This window comes from Apodemus sylvaticus, chromosome 21 (genome assembly GCF_947179515.1).
Source record: "Apodemus sylvaticus chromosome 21, mApoSyl1.1, whole genome shotgun sequence".
Taxonomy (NCBI): Eukaryota; Metazoa; Chordata; class Mammalia; order Rodentia; family Muridae; genus Apodemus; species Apodemus sylvaticus.
The window spans coordinates 127,392-141,307 of record NC_067492.1 but is presented as its reverse complement, the minus strand read 5'-3'; the positions used below and the strand labels follow the sequence as shown (position 1 = coordinate 141,307).

Below are 13,916 nucleotides of genomic sequence, written 5' to 3'. Positions count from 1 at the left end.
ATGCTTGTGGATTGGCAGGATTAATATAGTTAAAATGGCCATCTTGCCAAAAGCAATCTACAGATTCAACGCAATCCCCATCAAAATCCCAACTCAGTTCTTCATAGAGTTAGAAAGAACAATGCTCAAATTCATCTGGAATAATAAAAAACCCAGAATAGCTAAAACTATTCTCAACAGTAAAAGAACTTCTGGGGGAATCAGTATCTCAGACCTCAAACATTACTACAGAGCAATAGTGATAAAAACTGCATGGTATTGGTACAATGTCAGACAAGTGGATCAATGGAATAGGACTGAAGACCCAGAAATGAACCCACACACCTATGGTCACTTGATCTTCAACAAAGGAGCTCAAAACATCCAGTGGAAAAAAGATAGCCTTTTCAACAAATGGTGCTGTTTCAATTGGAGGTCAACATGCAGAAGAATGCAAATTGATCCATTCTTATCTCCTTGTACTAAGCTCAACTCCAAGTGGATCAAGGACCTCCACATAAAACCTGACACACTGAAACTAATAGAAAAGAAACTGGGGAAGACCCTTGAGGACATGGGCACAGGGGATAAGTTCCTGAACAGAACACCAATAGCTTACGCTCTAAGATCAAGAATTGACAAATGGGATCTCATAAAATTACAAAGTTTCTGTAAGGCAAAGGACACTGTCAAAAGGACAAAACATCAACCAACAGTTTGGGAAAGGATCTTTACCAAAAACTCTGAGAATCATTTTGAAATATTTTTCTTCAATAACAAATGAGTGGTACAACTACTCTAGAAATCAGTCTGGTGGTTCCTCAGAAAACTGGGCATGACACTTCCAGAGAACCCTGTTACACAACTCCTAGGCATATACCCAGAAGATTCCCCAGCATGCAATAAGGACACATGTTCCACGATGTTCATAGCAGCCTTATTTATAATAGCCAGAAGCTGGAAAGAACCCAGATGTTCCTCAATGGAGGAATGGATACAGAAAATGTGGTATATTTAGACAATGGGATACTACTCAGCAATTAAAAACAATGAATTCATGAAAATCTTAGGCAAATGGTTAGAACTGGACAATATCATCCTAAGTGAGATAACCCAATCACAAAAGAATACACATGGAATGCAGTCACTGATATGTGGATATTAGCCCAGAAGCTCTGAATACTCAAGACACAATTAACGTATCAAATGATTCCCAAGTAAGGAGAGGGCCCTGGTCCTGGAAAGGCTTGATGAAGCAATGTAGGGGATCACCAGGAAAGAGAAGTGGGAGGGATTGATTGGAGAATGGGCGGAGGGAAGAGGGCTTATGGGACTTATGGGGTGGGGGAAACTGGAAAGGGGAAATCATTTGGAATGTAAACAAAGAATATTTAAAAGGGTAAATATTTATTTGGCAAATAAAAACAAAAATTGTAAGAACATTTATATCAGATAAAGTAACATGCAAAGCAGAAGAGCAAATAGGAGAATCGGTCATCAAGACAAAACAGTCATAAGGAATTATGAAACAGATGACCAGGGAAGGAACGGGGAGGAGCGGGGAAAGCAAAAACAAATTGAAGTAGAATTTTCTGGTTTCTTTAAAAACTCAGTTGTGTCATGTGATGTTATTCTGAAAGCTATCTTGTAGGAGGGTGTGTGTGTTTTGCTGAAAACAGACACTTGAGTGTGTGTGTGATATTTAGAAAGAATATAAATAAAACCCCACAGTGAAAGGATGCTCTTATATTGCTCTCCTAATCAATGCTTTGCTGGTCTTCACTGGTGTTTGCTGGTTTCACTGGTCTTTGCTGGTCTTGACTTTATAGAGAGAAAAGCACCAAAGAACTTCTCCTGTTATTCTGGCTGATTCAGGCCACTCCTATGAAACCTTGCTGTTTCTTCTGGATTGTGCTATTGCTACTGATTCCTGTTTGGTATCTTCTATTGGACTAGACTGCTGGTATCTTGCAAAAGAAGAGTACAATTGCCCCAGAATCTACTTCTAATCAGGTCCACAATCCCTTTCCCTAATACCCTTTTCCCCCTACCTTTGTTTGGTGGGACAGAAGGGAGGTTGAAATGTTTAAGAACACTAAAGTAGGTTTTGAAAAATCTAAGCTGACAATAAATGATGTCAGTTAAAAAACACTACAAATGAAGTTAGATATATGTATATATTGTAGAATATAAAGTACCTGATATTATATATTATTAACTATATAGTATACATAGAACAGACACTAAATGTTGACCCTCATGTATAAAGATGAGTCTATTATTCAGGTTATGCCTGAAAATATTATACAATAACCAGCTTTAATCAGCCCAAAATGTCTTATAAATATAATGATCATGTTTTAAAACTTAAAGTGTATTTGGAAATGAGCAAAATGTGATTTCATTTAAAATTTTAAAAAGTTTCTTTTTCATTTTCTGTCATTTTCTTGTCTGCATGATTGTGCATATGCATTACATGTGTCCCTGCAGAGGCCAGAAGAGTATGCTGAAGCTCCTGGAACTAGAGTTACACATGAATGTGAGTGACCATGTAGTACTGGGAACCAAATCTGAGTCTTCTGCAAGAGCAACAAATACTCTTAACCACTGAGCTGCCTTTCTTGCCACACATTATTTCATTTTTGAAAAATTTATATATATATTTATACATATATATATATATAATAACATATTAGAAAAGTAATAATATGTAAGGAAAAGCAGAAAGTTAACCATAACTCTGCTAATAGTAATTTTTATATTAGGAATTAATACTATGGTCATCCTTTTTTTTAAAGAAACTGGTTTTGTTTTTAAATTAACATTAATCATAACATGATTTTGATAATACAGGCTTATTTTAAAAATGAAAATAAAATATAGAGATCATATTTGAAAGTTCTGTATTGATATTGAATTTAAAGAAAAAATCACAAATATGTCTACATTGAAGAGAATAAAAAAGAAATTAAAAAAAAAGATTTTTCTAATAACTTTTGTAACTTCCCAAATAATTGATTCTAGATTAATATTGCTTACTGGATATCACATCACAGTTTCCACAACCAATACAAGCTCTCATCGTTTGCACTATACACGACTTGAAATACATACGCCACGTTCTTCTTTAACTGCTTCCTCTAGCTGAGTTGTAAAATCCGAACAGCACAACAAAAATGAATTCACATCATCACCAACCTTCCAAAAAGAACCACAAAAGAGAGTTACTTTCAGTTTTAGAGCCCACTTGTAGATCTACTTATTTCTTAATCTATTTAACTGTATTTGGAAAATATTTTGGCTTTGAGTAATTTCTGCTGCTTCAAACTTGGGTGACAAGAAGCCATGTTTCAAATGTTATCCCAGCAAACCCTCCTAGAAATGAAATGTAGAAGGAACTATATCCTGAGAGTGATGACACAGTATGTTTTCCTTTTCTCATCTATACAACTACAGAGACTCTAGCAGCCCAACATTACAATTGTCTGGTAAACCCAAGGACCTAGGTACCAGGCCCAGCATCGCAAAAATAGAAAACAATGTGAACTACAACTTTTGACTGTGTATGTTCTTGCCAAAATCTGTGTTCTTTCAGTGTTACCTATTAATAGCAATCATCAGTTCAGTGCAATGATTAAATATCTTCCTGTAGATATTTCTATATCAGAAAACCAACCCATGAACCCATGCTAAATCAATCTTATATACTTATTTCCAGCTAAGATTCTCACAGAAGAAGGTGTGCACTGAAGAATAACCATTAATTTATTCACAGGAACAAAACTGATGAAACATATGTCTTATTTCAGCACTTGAAAGAAGATTGAGGCAGGGGATTTCAAGTTTCAGGCCAGATTGAACTCCAGAGAATATTAAAAGGAACTTAGTGAAATCTTGTATCAAAAGATTTAAAGTTCATTTGCATGTGTGTGCCTGTTTGTACGCATGTCATATCATCAATGAGGATATCCAAGAACAGGAATTGGTTCTCCATGTGAGTTCCAAGGAGTGAACTCAGGTCATCAGGCTGAGTGGCAAGTACTTTTACCCACTGGACCAACTTGCCAGACCTCAAAAATTTAAAGAAGTGGCAGAGTGTTTCTCAACCACACTATAGGCAATGAATTCAACCCTTAGTATCAAAACAACCAAACACTAGAAGAATCATCACAGTGGGTTGAAAAATGTATAGAAAAGAATAACCAGTGACAAAAATAAAGGCAGTTCATTCCACTACACCATAGCATTTAATTGCCAGAAACTAAAGATCAATTTGAAAAGGTTTGTAGCTTACCTAAATACAATACAATTAAATACCCAAAGACCACTACAATAAAAAAATAAGACAAGAAAACTTAGAAGATATGCTTAGGAGTGATAATGATAACTTGTGTACTATGTAATTTAAGCTAGTTGAGAGAGGATACAAGGTTAAGTTGGGATGCATAATTGGCAGGACCAATGTTTTTCAGGCCCTAGGGAAACTAAATAACTGCTGTCATAATATTAAGTAGGCTGCAATAAAACAATGGAGGTTGTAGGCATAGGTTAGGGTCACTAAAATAAGTTCAGGAATTGACACCTATACAGATAAGGAAATCACTAAGAATTATGACAATACATGTAAGGAAAGCTGATTCAAACATGCATACTACTAGTTTCATAATACATATGTTCTTTACTACTAACAGAACTTCACTTTTGTTGCAAATAGTAACATATTTCTACTATTAATAATGATTATGAAAGTAGTTAAAAATTTCCAGTCCCATAACAATTAACTATAATGGGGAGATATCGTGAAAGGTGCAATGGTACTACTTATATGCTGTGGTAACCCAACACTGTCTGATTTGACATAAGGCCTGCTAAGTAGGACAGAATTCCCAGGATTGTAAACCTACCCAACTCCCTGTGGCTGGTGAGTCCCTGGACTTAGAGGAGAATGCCCTAAAACACTCTAATTTCTAACTGCTTCTAATACATCTCCTTATATACACAGAGAGATAAAGCTCTTATACCTCTGTTGCTACTTTGTTTCTACCCAATTCTCCAGTAAAAGAAGTCTCAACTCAATCAGTAACAAGCTACATGCCTAGATTGGGCAGATCTCCCACTACACTACTTATTCCCATCTGCCCTTAGAACTCAAGACCACCAGTCCATAGATGGAACCACCCACAAGGGGATAGGCCCTTCCCCCTTGATCACTAATTAAGAAAATGCCCCACAGCTGGATCTCATGGAGACCCTTCCCCAACTGAAGTTCCTTTCTCTATGATAACTCCAGCCTGTGTCAAGTTGACAGACAAAACCAGCCAGTACAATTGACCCATTGACAACTTGACACACAAACATATCACTATTAAGCCTCAACCCTTAATTTCTTATTCATCTCCAAGATCTAGATAACTTTAAAAGTCCCACAGTCTTTACTATTAAAAGTTCAATCCCTTTAAAATGTCCAAAATCTTTTAAAATTCAAAGTCTCTTAACTGTGGACTCCACTAAAATACTTTCTTCCTTCAAGAGGGAAAAATATCAGGGCACAGTCACAATCAAAAGCAAAGCTCAAACTCCAGTGGTTCAATGTCTGGAATCCAACTCACAATCTTCTGGGCTCATCCAAGAGCTTAGGTCACTTCTCCAGCTCTGCCCTTTGTAGCATACACCTTGTCTTCTAGGCTCCAGCTGCCTGTACTCCACTGCTGCTGCTGTTCTTGGTGGTCATATCATGGTACTGGCGTGTCCAAAACACTGCTATCTTCTGCTGTAACTAGGCTTCACCATTAGCCTCTCATAGCCTCTCTTCATGGTGCCAAGCCTCAGCTCCTTTGCATGACCCCTTCATGTCCTGGGCCATCAACACTGAATGGACCATCTATCCCAAAGTTCCAAATCCTTCCACAGTCCTCCCCAAAATATGGTCAGGTTGTCACAGGAATACCCCACTACACTGGTACCAATTTGTCTTAGTCAGGGTTTCTATTCCTGCACAAACATCATGACCAAGAAGCAAGTTGGGGAGGAAAGGGTTTATTCTGCTTATCACACAGCTGTTTATCACCAAAGGAAGTCAGGACTGGAACTTAAGCAGGCCAGGAAGCAGAAGCTGATGCAGAAACCCTGGGGGGATGTTACTTACTGGCGTGCTTCCCCTGGCTTACTCAGCTTGCTTTCTTATAGAACCCAAGACCACCAGTCCAGAGATGGTACCACCCACAAGTGGATAGGCCCTTTCCCCTTGATCACTAATTGAGAAAATGCCCCACAGCTGGATCTCATGGAGGCATTTCTTCAACTGAAGCTCCTTTCTCTGCGATAACTCCAGCCTGTGTCAAGTTGACACACAAAACCAGCCAATATGGATCTATATTATCCCATATAACTTGAGGTTTCTCCAGGCTATGAGCTTCTCTCCCTGCAATCTCTCTGTCAGCTCCTCTCTGTCTTGTTGATCCTCTGTAGCTCCTCCCCCTTCCCTCAGCGATCCTTTTCCTTGCAAACTCTCATCTTCTCCCCCTTCCTCCTGCCCAATCATTGGCTCAAGCCTTTATTTGAAAAGTTAAGGTGGAGAGAAAGTTATCTGCATCCCCTCTGAGGGGTGGAATTAGCATCAAAATACAAGTCCAGGGCTATCCACAACATACCTCCTCAAAGAAGCTTCTTTTGCAGCAGATAAGAGATCTTCATAGAAACCCACAACTGTGTAAATGTATTATGCAAAGAACAACTGAACATGAGGTACTCATCTCCAGTCAATATATCTACACTACAAAGCCCACAAATAAGGCTTGGGGAGCATTGTAGAAGAGTGAGCAAATATACTGCAAGAGCCAAAGGACCAGGATATCTGCTGTGAAATAATATCTTCCATACTGACAAAAAGCTATGCCACATACAATCTCAACAATATAGTTGCCTCAATAAGATATGAAAAATGCAACCACCAGCTGACATGACAATGTAGAGGAGGAAAATCTCAAAGGGCCCTAAAACAACTCCTACCATACCCGCCCTCAAATTCATGGCAACTTATTCTTCAGTTAGTATTTTATAATATATATGTATATGTAATGAATATTTGTATGTACAATAAGCATACAATGGTCTGTACATAGCCCATTGAATTACTTTAGTGCTGATCTTTGTAAATGGTTTTAGAGCAGACTACATGGAATTGAATAATGTCTCAGAGAGCTCATCCCTAGAGAAAAAATAGTTTCCCTCACTTACTATCTATTCATTGCCTATATCTCTATAGCAAATATGATAGTCACATATGAAATTGTAACAAAATTAATATAAAAAATAAAATTAGGCCTAGTAAAAGTTACTGAAATAAGTATAGCACAAAGATATAATAAAATGCTCTGTCTCTAAAGATAGGCATGTATCTCAATAAGTTCAATGAAACAAAACCACTGAATAACACTGATATGAATACCCCTAGGAAGGAGTCAAAGGTGTCATTTAGCAATGAAAGTAAAAAGAAATGAGACACCTAATACTAGGGCTACTGTCACCAAAAAAAAAAAAAAAAAAAAAAAAAAACCAGAGCAGTGGTGGCACACGCCTTTAATCCCAGCACTTGGGAGGCAGAGGCAGGCAGATTTCTGAGTTCGAGGCCAGCCTGGTCTACAGAGTGAGTTCTAGGACACCCAGGGCTACCCAGAGAAACCCTGTCTTGAAAAAAAAACAAAAAACAAAAAAACAAAAAAAAAAAGACAGAAAAGAAAAACTAAAAATTAACTTCCATACTTTTCAGTGAGGGAACAGAAAATGAGACTACATAGAATTTGATGAACTGAATTCCACAGAACATGCTCCAACGAAACAAAGAAACAAAGCCTGATCTATCTAAAGTAGGCGTGGAGGAAGCAGGATGGAACTACCTATATACAATCACAAAGCACTCTGTATGGACAGACAAAATTTGTGAGATGAAGGAAAACCAGCTGAGCATTCATGTCTTTTCAGGCTATCACACAGGGATTTCCTCAGACTTTAAAAGTTTCCTCCAGGATGGAAGAAAGCAGCTCCTTAGACTCAGGAAGTGAGCAAAATTTATACATTTAAGTATCCCCTGAAACTTGGAAGATTGATCTTTCCTCAATGTTAGACAAGCTCTAACAATTTCTGGGGGCAGGGGACTCTGATGCATAAGCTGAGTCTAGTTATGTGTGTAAGTCATGCAGTGACCAATGTTCTTACCACTACCTGATAGTACACCACAGCTGAAGAACAGTGTGGCAGTAAAAATTGGTTTTCCACTTCCCACACTAAGGATGAATCACTAGGCTAAATGGGGAGAAAAAAAATGTACCACCTACTCAGTAGAAGTAGCTGGCCTTTTCATCTTGATTTTGTTGTTGGGGCTAAACACAAAATTGCACTTTAGCCTTGTCTGAACATAGCTACTGGAATGCAACAAGGTCTTCTGCTTTCACCACTACTATCTACTATAATCCACAAAACACTGTAAGTTCAGATAAGAAAATGAAAAGCATTCAGACTGGAACTCTGACTGAAAGAAATTAAAGCATCTGGTGAGGACAACATTATTATCCCTTCAATAAATCACCTTGAAGTTCTGAGAATTACAAGATACAATGAGTAGCACCACAAGATCAAAGATCATGTTAAACAACAACCATATGCCTATCACTCAAACCAAATGTGTAGAAACTGAAGTTTTAAACATAATGTCATTAACAATCCCTCCAAACTATAATACAAGCAAATCATGTAAAAGATCTAATCAGTGACCAAATTTAATTTCTGGTGAACAAAATTAAATTCAATATAAATAAATGCAGATATTAAACAGATTTAATGGAATGTTCAACCCAGGTGTCTTAATAGACAGTCCAAATCAATCCATTTTAAAGCTAATTGTAAATAAATGGAAAATATTTTATGTTTGAAGAGTAAAAATGGGTACTGGCAATATGACTCTGAGTGGAATGGGGCACAAATAACCTGTATTTGATCCTTGGAACCCATGTAAAGGGGAAAAAAATTAAACTAACTCCTCAAACTTGTACCCTGACCTCTACTTATATGCTATGGCACATGCAGTTGTTAGTTCACACAAAATAACAATGAAAAATAAAAGTCAAACAATTCGAATGCAAACATTTGGATGAGTCAAGTGTATGTAAAACAAGGCTTGCAAGGTGGCTCAGCAGTTAAGGGTGCCTGATGCCCTCGCAAAAGACTGGTATTCAGTTCCCAGTACCCAGGTTGGATGGTTTACAACCTCCTGTCATTTTAGCCCAATATCTTTTTTCTGGCTTCTGCAGGGACCACCACATATGTTCACATCCACACGTGCAGATATGCACACATACACATAAATAAAATTTTTTAAATACCTTAAAAGATTAAAACAAACAAACAAGCAAAAACCAAAACCAAAAACAACCGAAGAAGAACCATACTGTGGTCTTTTTTGTTTGTTTGTTTGTTTATTCGATAAATTTTTATTTACATTTCAAATCATTTCCCCTTTACTAGACCCCCACTCCCACCCAACCCTTCCCACTTCCCTGTTCTGGTTTTGCCCTATACTGTGGGAAAGCAGGGGGAGGGAAGGGGGCTGATGGGACTTTCAGGGAGTGGGGGTCTAGTAAAGGGGTAGCTGAATTACAATTTACTAAATCTCAAAACCGTTTTTACTTTCTATCTTAAAGTTTAGAAAATAGAATTCATTTTAAAACTTACATTATATTATTTATTTGGGGATGAAGCTCATGTTTGCTTGCAAAAGTATACACATAAAGGTCAGAATACAACTTGCAAGAATTGCTCCCCACCTCCCCATCATGTAGGTCCCAAAGACTGAAATCAAGCTGTCAGGCTTAATGGCAGGGATCTTTACCCACTGAACCATTTTTCTGGTGCAAGAATAATTTCTTATAGCTAAGGCAATCAAAATAATCAAGCTCATATTTAAAACTCAGCATAGAAGCAAAACTATAAAAAGTAGACTTACAGATAGTTAAGTCAGGAGGAATTGTCTGAGTCTGGAAACATTAGCACACTTTTATCAAATGTCACAAGAGAATCTTTGTGTAGATAGTGATATATTCAGACAGTGTATATAGATTATGAAGGTGAGAATTAACACCTTCCAGCATTTAATTTATTTCATTAGCATTATATACACATACAGACAAGCCTTCTGCTTCAGGTTTTACTGCTCCTTTTTCTTTATCTTCAGTGAGAGTTCCATAGGTGTCTTCCAAGGTAGAAACAACCTAAGAAAAATGGAAATCAAGTTAATTTCTTCACAGTCGAAATGATAAAACAGTCACACCATGATCTTACAGATGTCACTTTATTGCCAGTGGCAGGAATATAAGCTTTATATCTTTTGACTCATCATACATTGTCAAGAAGATGACAAGCTCAATAGTGCTTGAGCCTGCTTCCTAGTTATAAGAATACTCCAAGGCTGTATCTTCTCTATGTGGATAAATAGCTAAAAGAGGTATGAGTCTGTGAATGGCTGAATAATACAGAGTTTTCTTCAAAGTCTGATTTCCCTCTCAATATCACATTAAGTATAGGAATGTAAAGAGCTATACGAATCGTGGACATATACCAGAAAGATTTCCCATAATACCACAGGGGGAGTTGCTCAGCTGTGTTCATTGCAGCTCTATGTGTAATAGCCACCAACTGGAAACAACTTAGGTGTCCCTCAACCCAAGAATGGATAAAGAAAATGTGGTGAGGTATTACCTGAGTGAGGTAATCCAGAAAGACACTTATGGTATGCATTCATTTATAAGTTGGTATTAGGGATAAAGCACAGGATAACCATGCAACAATATACAGACCAAAATAAAATTAATAATAAGGATATCCCAAGGGAGGATTCATGTATCTTACTCAGAAGGGGAAACAAACAGTCATGTGAGGTGAATGAATAATTGGAACTGGGTAGGAGAGGGTAACTGTGATGGTAATCCAGTATCAGATGAAGGGATGACAGAAGACTGGGAGTCAGAATAGAAATTGGGTTGGGAGGCATTTCTGTTGACTAGCTGGAGGCCTAAGATGGAAGATAATAGGGGGAGTCTATGAGGGTGATGAGTTTAGATTCCTACCAGAGAGGTATATAGAATCTGAAATGGCCACCTCTTGTAGCCAGACAGGATGTCTAGAGGAAGTCCACCTCAGTCCACCCACAGACTCTTCAACACAAATATTGTCTTGCCTACAAGATATGCAGGAATAAAGATGGAGCAGAAACTGAGGGAACACGAACCAATGTCTGCACCATCTTGAGACCCACCCCCTGTGAGAGAGCCAATCCCTGATACTATTAATTATACCCTGCTGTGCTTCAAATAGGAACCTAGTATAACTGTCCTCCTGAAAGGCTTCATCTAGAAGCAGAATTAGGCTGATGCAGAGATCCATAGGCAAACTTCAGGCTGAGCTCAGGAAATCTTGAAGAACATTTGGGATAAAAATGGAAAAGTCAGAGGGGTCAAGGACACTCCAAGAAGACCTATAGAGTCAATTAACCTGGGGCCCTGGACCTCACAGAGCTTGGACCACCAAACAGGAAGCATGCAGGAGCTTGAACTAATCACCCTACACATTCTTAGCAAACATTCAGATTCAGGTTCATATATTCCCCTAACAAGTGAAACAGAGGCTGTCACAGTCTCTGATCTCCACCATTGGATCCCCTTTTCCACTACTTGGACTGCCTGTTTGGATCTCAGTGGAAGAGGATGTCCCTAGACCTGCTAGCACTAGATACCCCAGTGTGTGGTGGTTCCCAGGGGATGGAACAATAGGTGCAGATATTTGTAAAGGTGGGACTGGGAGGAGAATAGGGAAGAGGCTGTAATTGGGATGTAAAATAAATATTTAAAAATTTGAAAAAAATGTAAAGAGCAGAAATCATTAAGTTTTAAAAGACATTCTCCACAATAGCAAACTGTGACCTAACAGTTTGCTAGAATGATAAACTATAATATCTTTAATTTGGTGTCCTACCTCAGTGTGCCTCATTTAAAAGCCCATTTACAACTTGACTGTCAACCGTTATGTAAAATTAAAGTTAGAGAAATATCAAGTGCTACAGTCTTGTCTTACCCTTCTTACTTGAAGTGCAGACAAGAATTACTACTGCTGGTATGAGATTTCAAGATGCTTATATCCACAAAGCCCTGTTTGGAATCATGGCCTTAACCTGACATTTAGAAATTTTGTTTTCAGGAAGCTAGAAACAATGATTTTTATCCCAGAAATTATACTTTATGTCAAACTCCTGCTTATCTTGGATCCTGGAATTCTAATATATGCTTGTCAGAGATCATATGATGATTTGTATATGCTTGGCTCTTGGAATAGCGCTATTAGTAGGTATGGCCTTGTTCAAGTACATGTGCTCTGAGGGCATGGACTTTAAGACCAGCCAGTCTTCTATCTCCGTATGGAACAAGACGTAGAACTCTATGTTTCTCAAGCCCTATGTCTGCCTGGGTGATGCCACGTTACTGCCTTGATGATAATGGACAGAACCTCAGAACCTGTAAGCCAGCCCCAGTTAATGTTATACTTTATAAGCGTAGTCTTGGCCATGGTGTCTATTCCCAACAGTAAAACCCTAACTCAGACAGACCACTTTAATTGATCACTACTCTGGGCGCTGAGTATCTAATGACTTCCTCTGGAACAAATTCTATGTGAGTTTTCATGATTTACTGCCAGAGGAACTAAGCATGCCTCATACAACTTCAATAAGAGAACACTCTATAGGCTTGGTCACATTTTCTTCCTGATTTCCCTCCACATGTTGAATGTAATAAATCTTATCATTAGCATAATGATATACTGAGTCCATTATAACTATAGCTGATTTTCCTGCTGCCTAACAGCAAATCTCCCAGCTAGTGAAAAGATTGAGAATTATCCCAATAGAAGACCCAGCAAATACCTTACCATCTTCAGATTTGTAGTAATCCTCCTGACCATTTCATCATTTGATATTATGTCCTTCGTCTTACTCAATGGTATTGGCAAAGCAAAGCGTACAATTGACTCTCCTGTGGGTGGAGACCTCAGGACCATTGGTTCATTTTTATCATGTTTCAACTTGGCACTGTGTTTTTCTATTGGTTTAGGTGATGAAGTCAGTGGTCCTTTCTTATAAGGTAATTCTGGAACACTTGTCAATTTCATACTAACGGTTGATGGATGCTTTGCACGTTTCATTTTTGTGATTGATTTAGCTTCCAAATTACATGTGAAAAATTCAGTACATCCCTGTGAATAAAATGTTAAGACATTCAAAGGAAAGTCTTACACTGTTCATTTAATATATCAACAAAATTATTTAATGAAATGCATATACTGTGTCTGTTTTATCATTATGGTACCCGAGCAGGCTCTTCAGACGACATTTTTATGGTGCGAATATGAGTAGTTCTGTGCAGGCTCATGTATTGGTTACTTGTGACCCAAATTATAGTACTATTTTGACAGAAACCTTAGGAGGTATGGCCTAGCTGAAGTAAGTTGATAAATGGATGGTGACTTTGAAGGTTTATGCCTGACCTACAATTTCCTGCTTTCTTCTCCCTGTCTATCAAAGCATGACCAACCCCATCCTCCATATACTTCCTATCATAATATTGTGAGAAATATTAAAAATGGTTCACCCCACCAACTGTCCCCAGCAGTGCTGGACCACGCTTCTGCGATCTGCTGGCCTGACAATAGTGAGGGTCTTGTGAGCTCATCTCGCTCCCACCCAGTGCCTACACATCCTAAATATCCAGTAAAGCACAACTCTTAATCTTAGTTAGCCAATTAGATTTATCTATATTATAAATATAATTGTAAGATGCCAATACAGTAATCTTAGAGCCAATTGACAATGATAAAAATCTTATCCCAATATTTCTTTT

The 13,916-nt window shown here is 38.0% G+C and overlaps 1 protein-coding gene across 2 annotated transcripts in view; it reads right to left on the bottom strand.

Annotated features, from left to right (window-relative positions):
• The window catches only part of LOC127672032 (coiled-coil domain-containing protein 7-like), a 75,782-nt gene extending 62,561 nt beyond the window's left edge, over nt 1–13,221 (bottom strand). The window contains exons 1-3 of one of the 2 annotated variants that reach the window (XM_052167210.1): nt 12,949–13,221; nt 10,155–10,241; nt 3,094–3,177 (exon numbers count right to left, since the gene is read on the bottom strand). In XM_052167210.1, the coding sequence (XP_052023170.1) occupies nt 3,094–3,177; nt 10,155–10,241; nt 12,949–13,221 (444 nt within the window). The remainder of the gene's footprint in view (nt 1–3,093; nt 3,178–10,154; nt 10,242–12,948) is intronic. The other variant, XM_052167211.1, reaches the window with a different exon arrangement.
• Nucleotides 13,222–13,916: the final 695 nt, after the last annotated feature.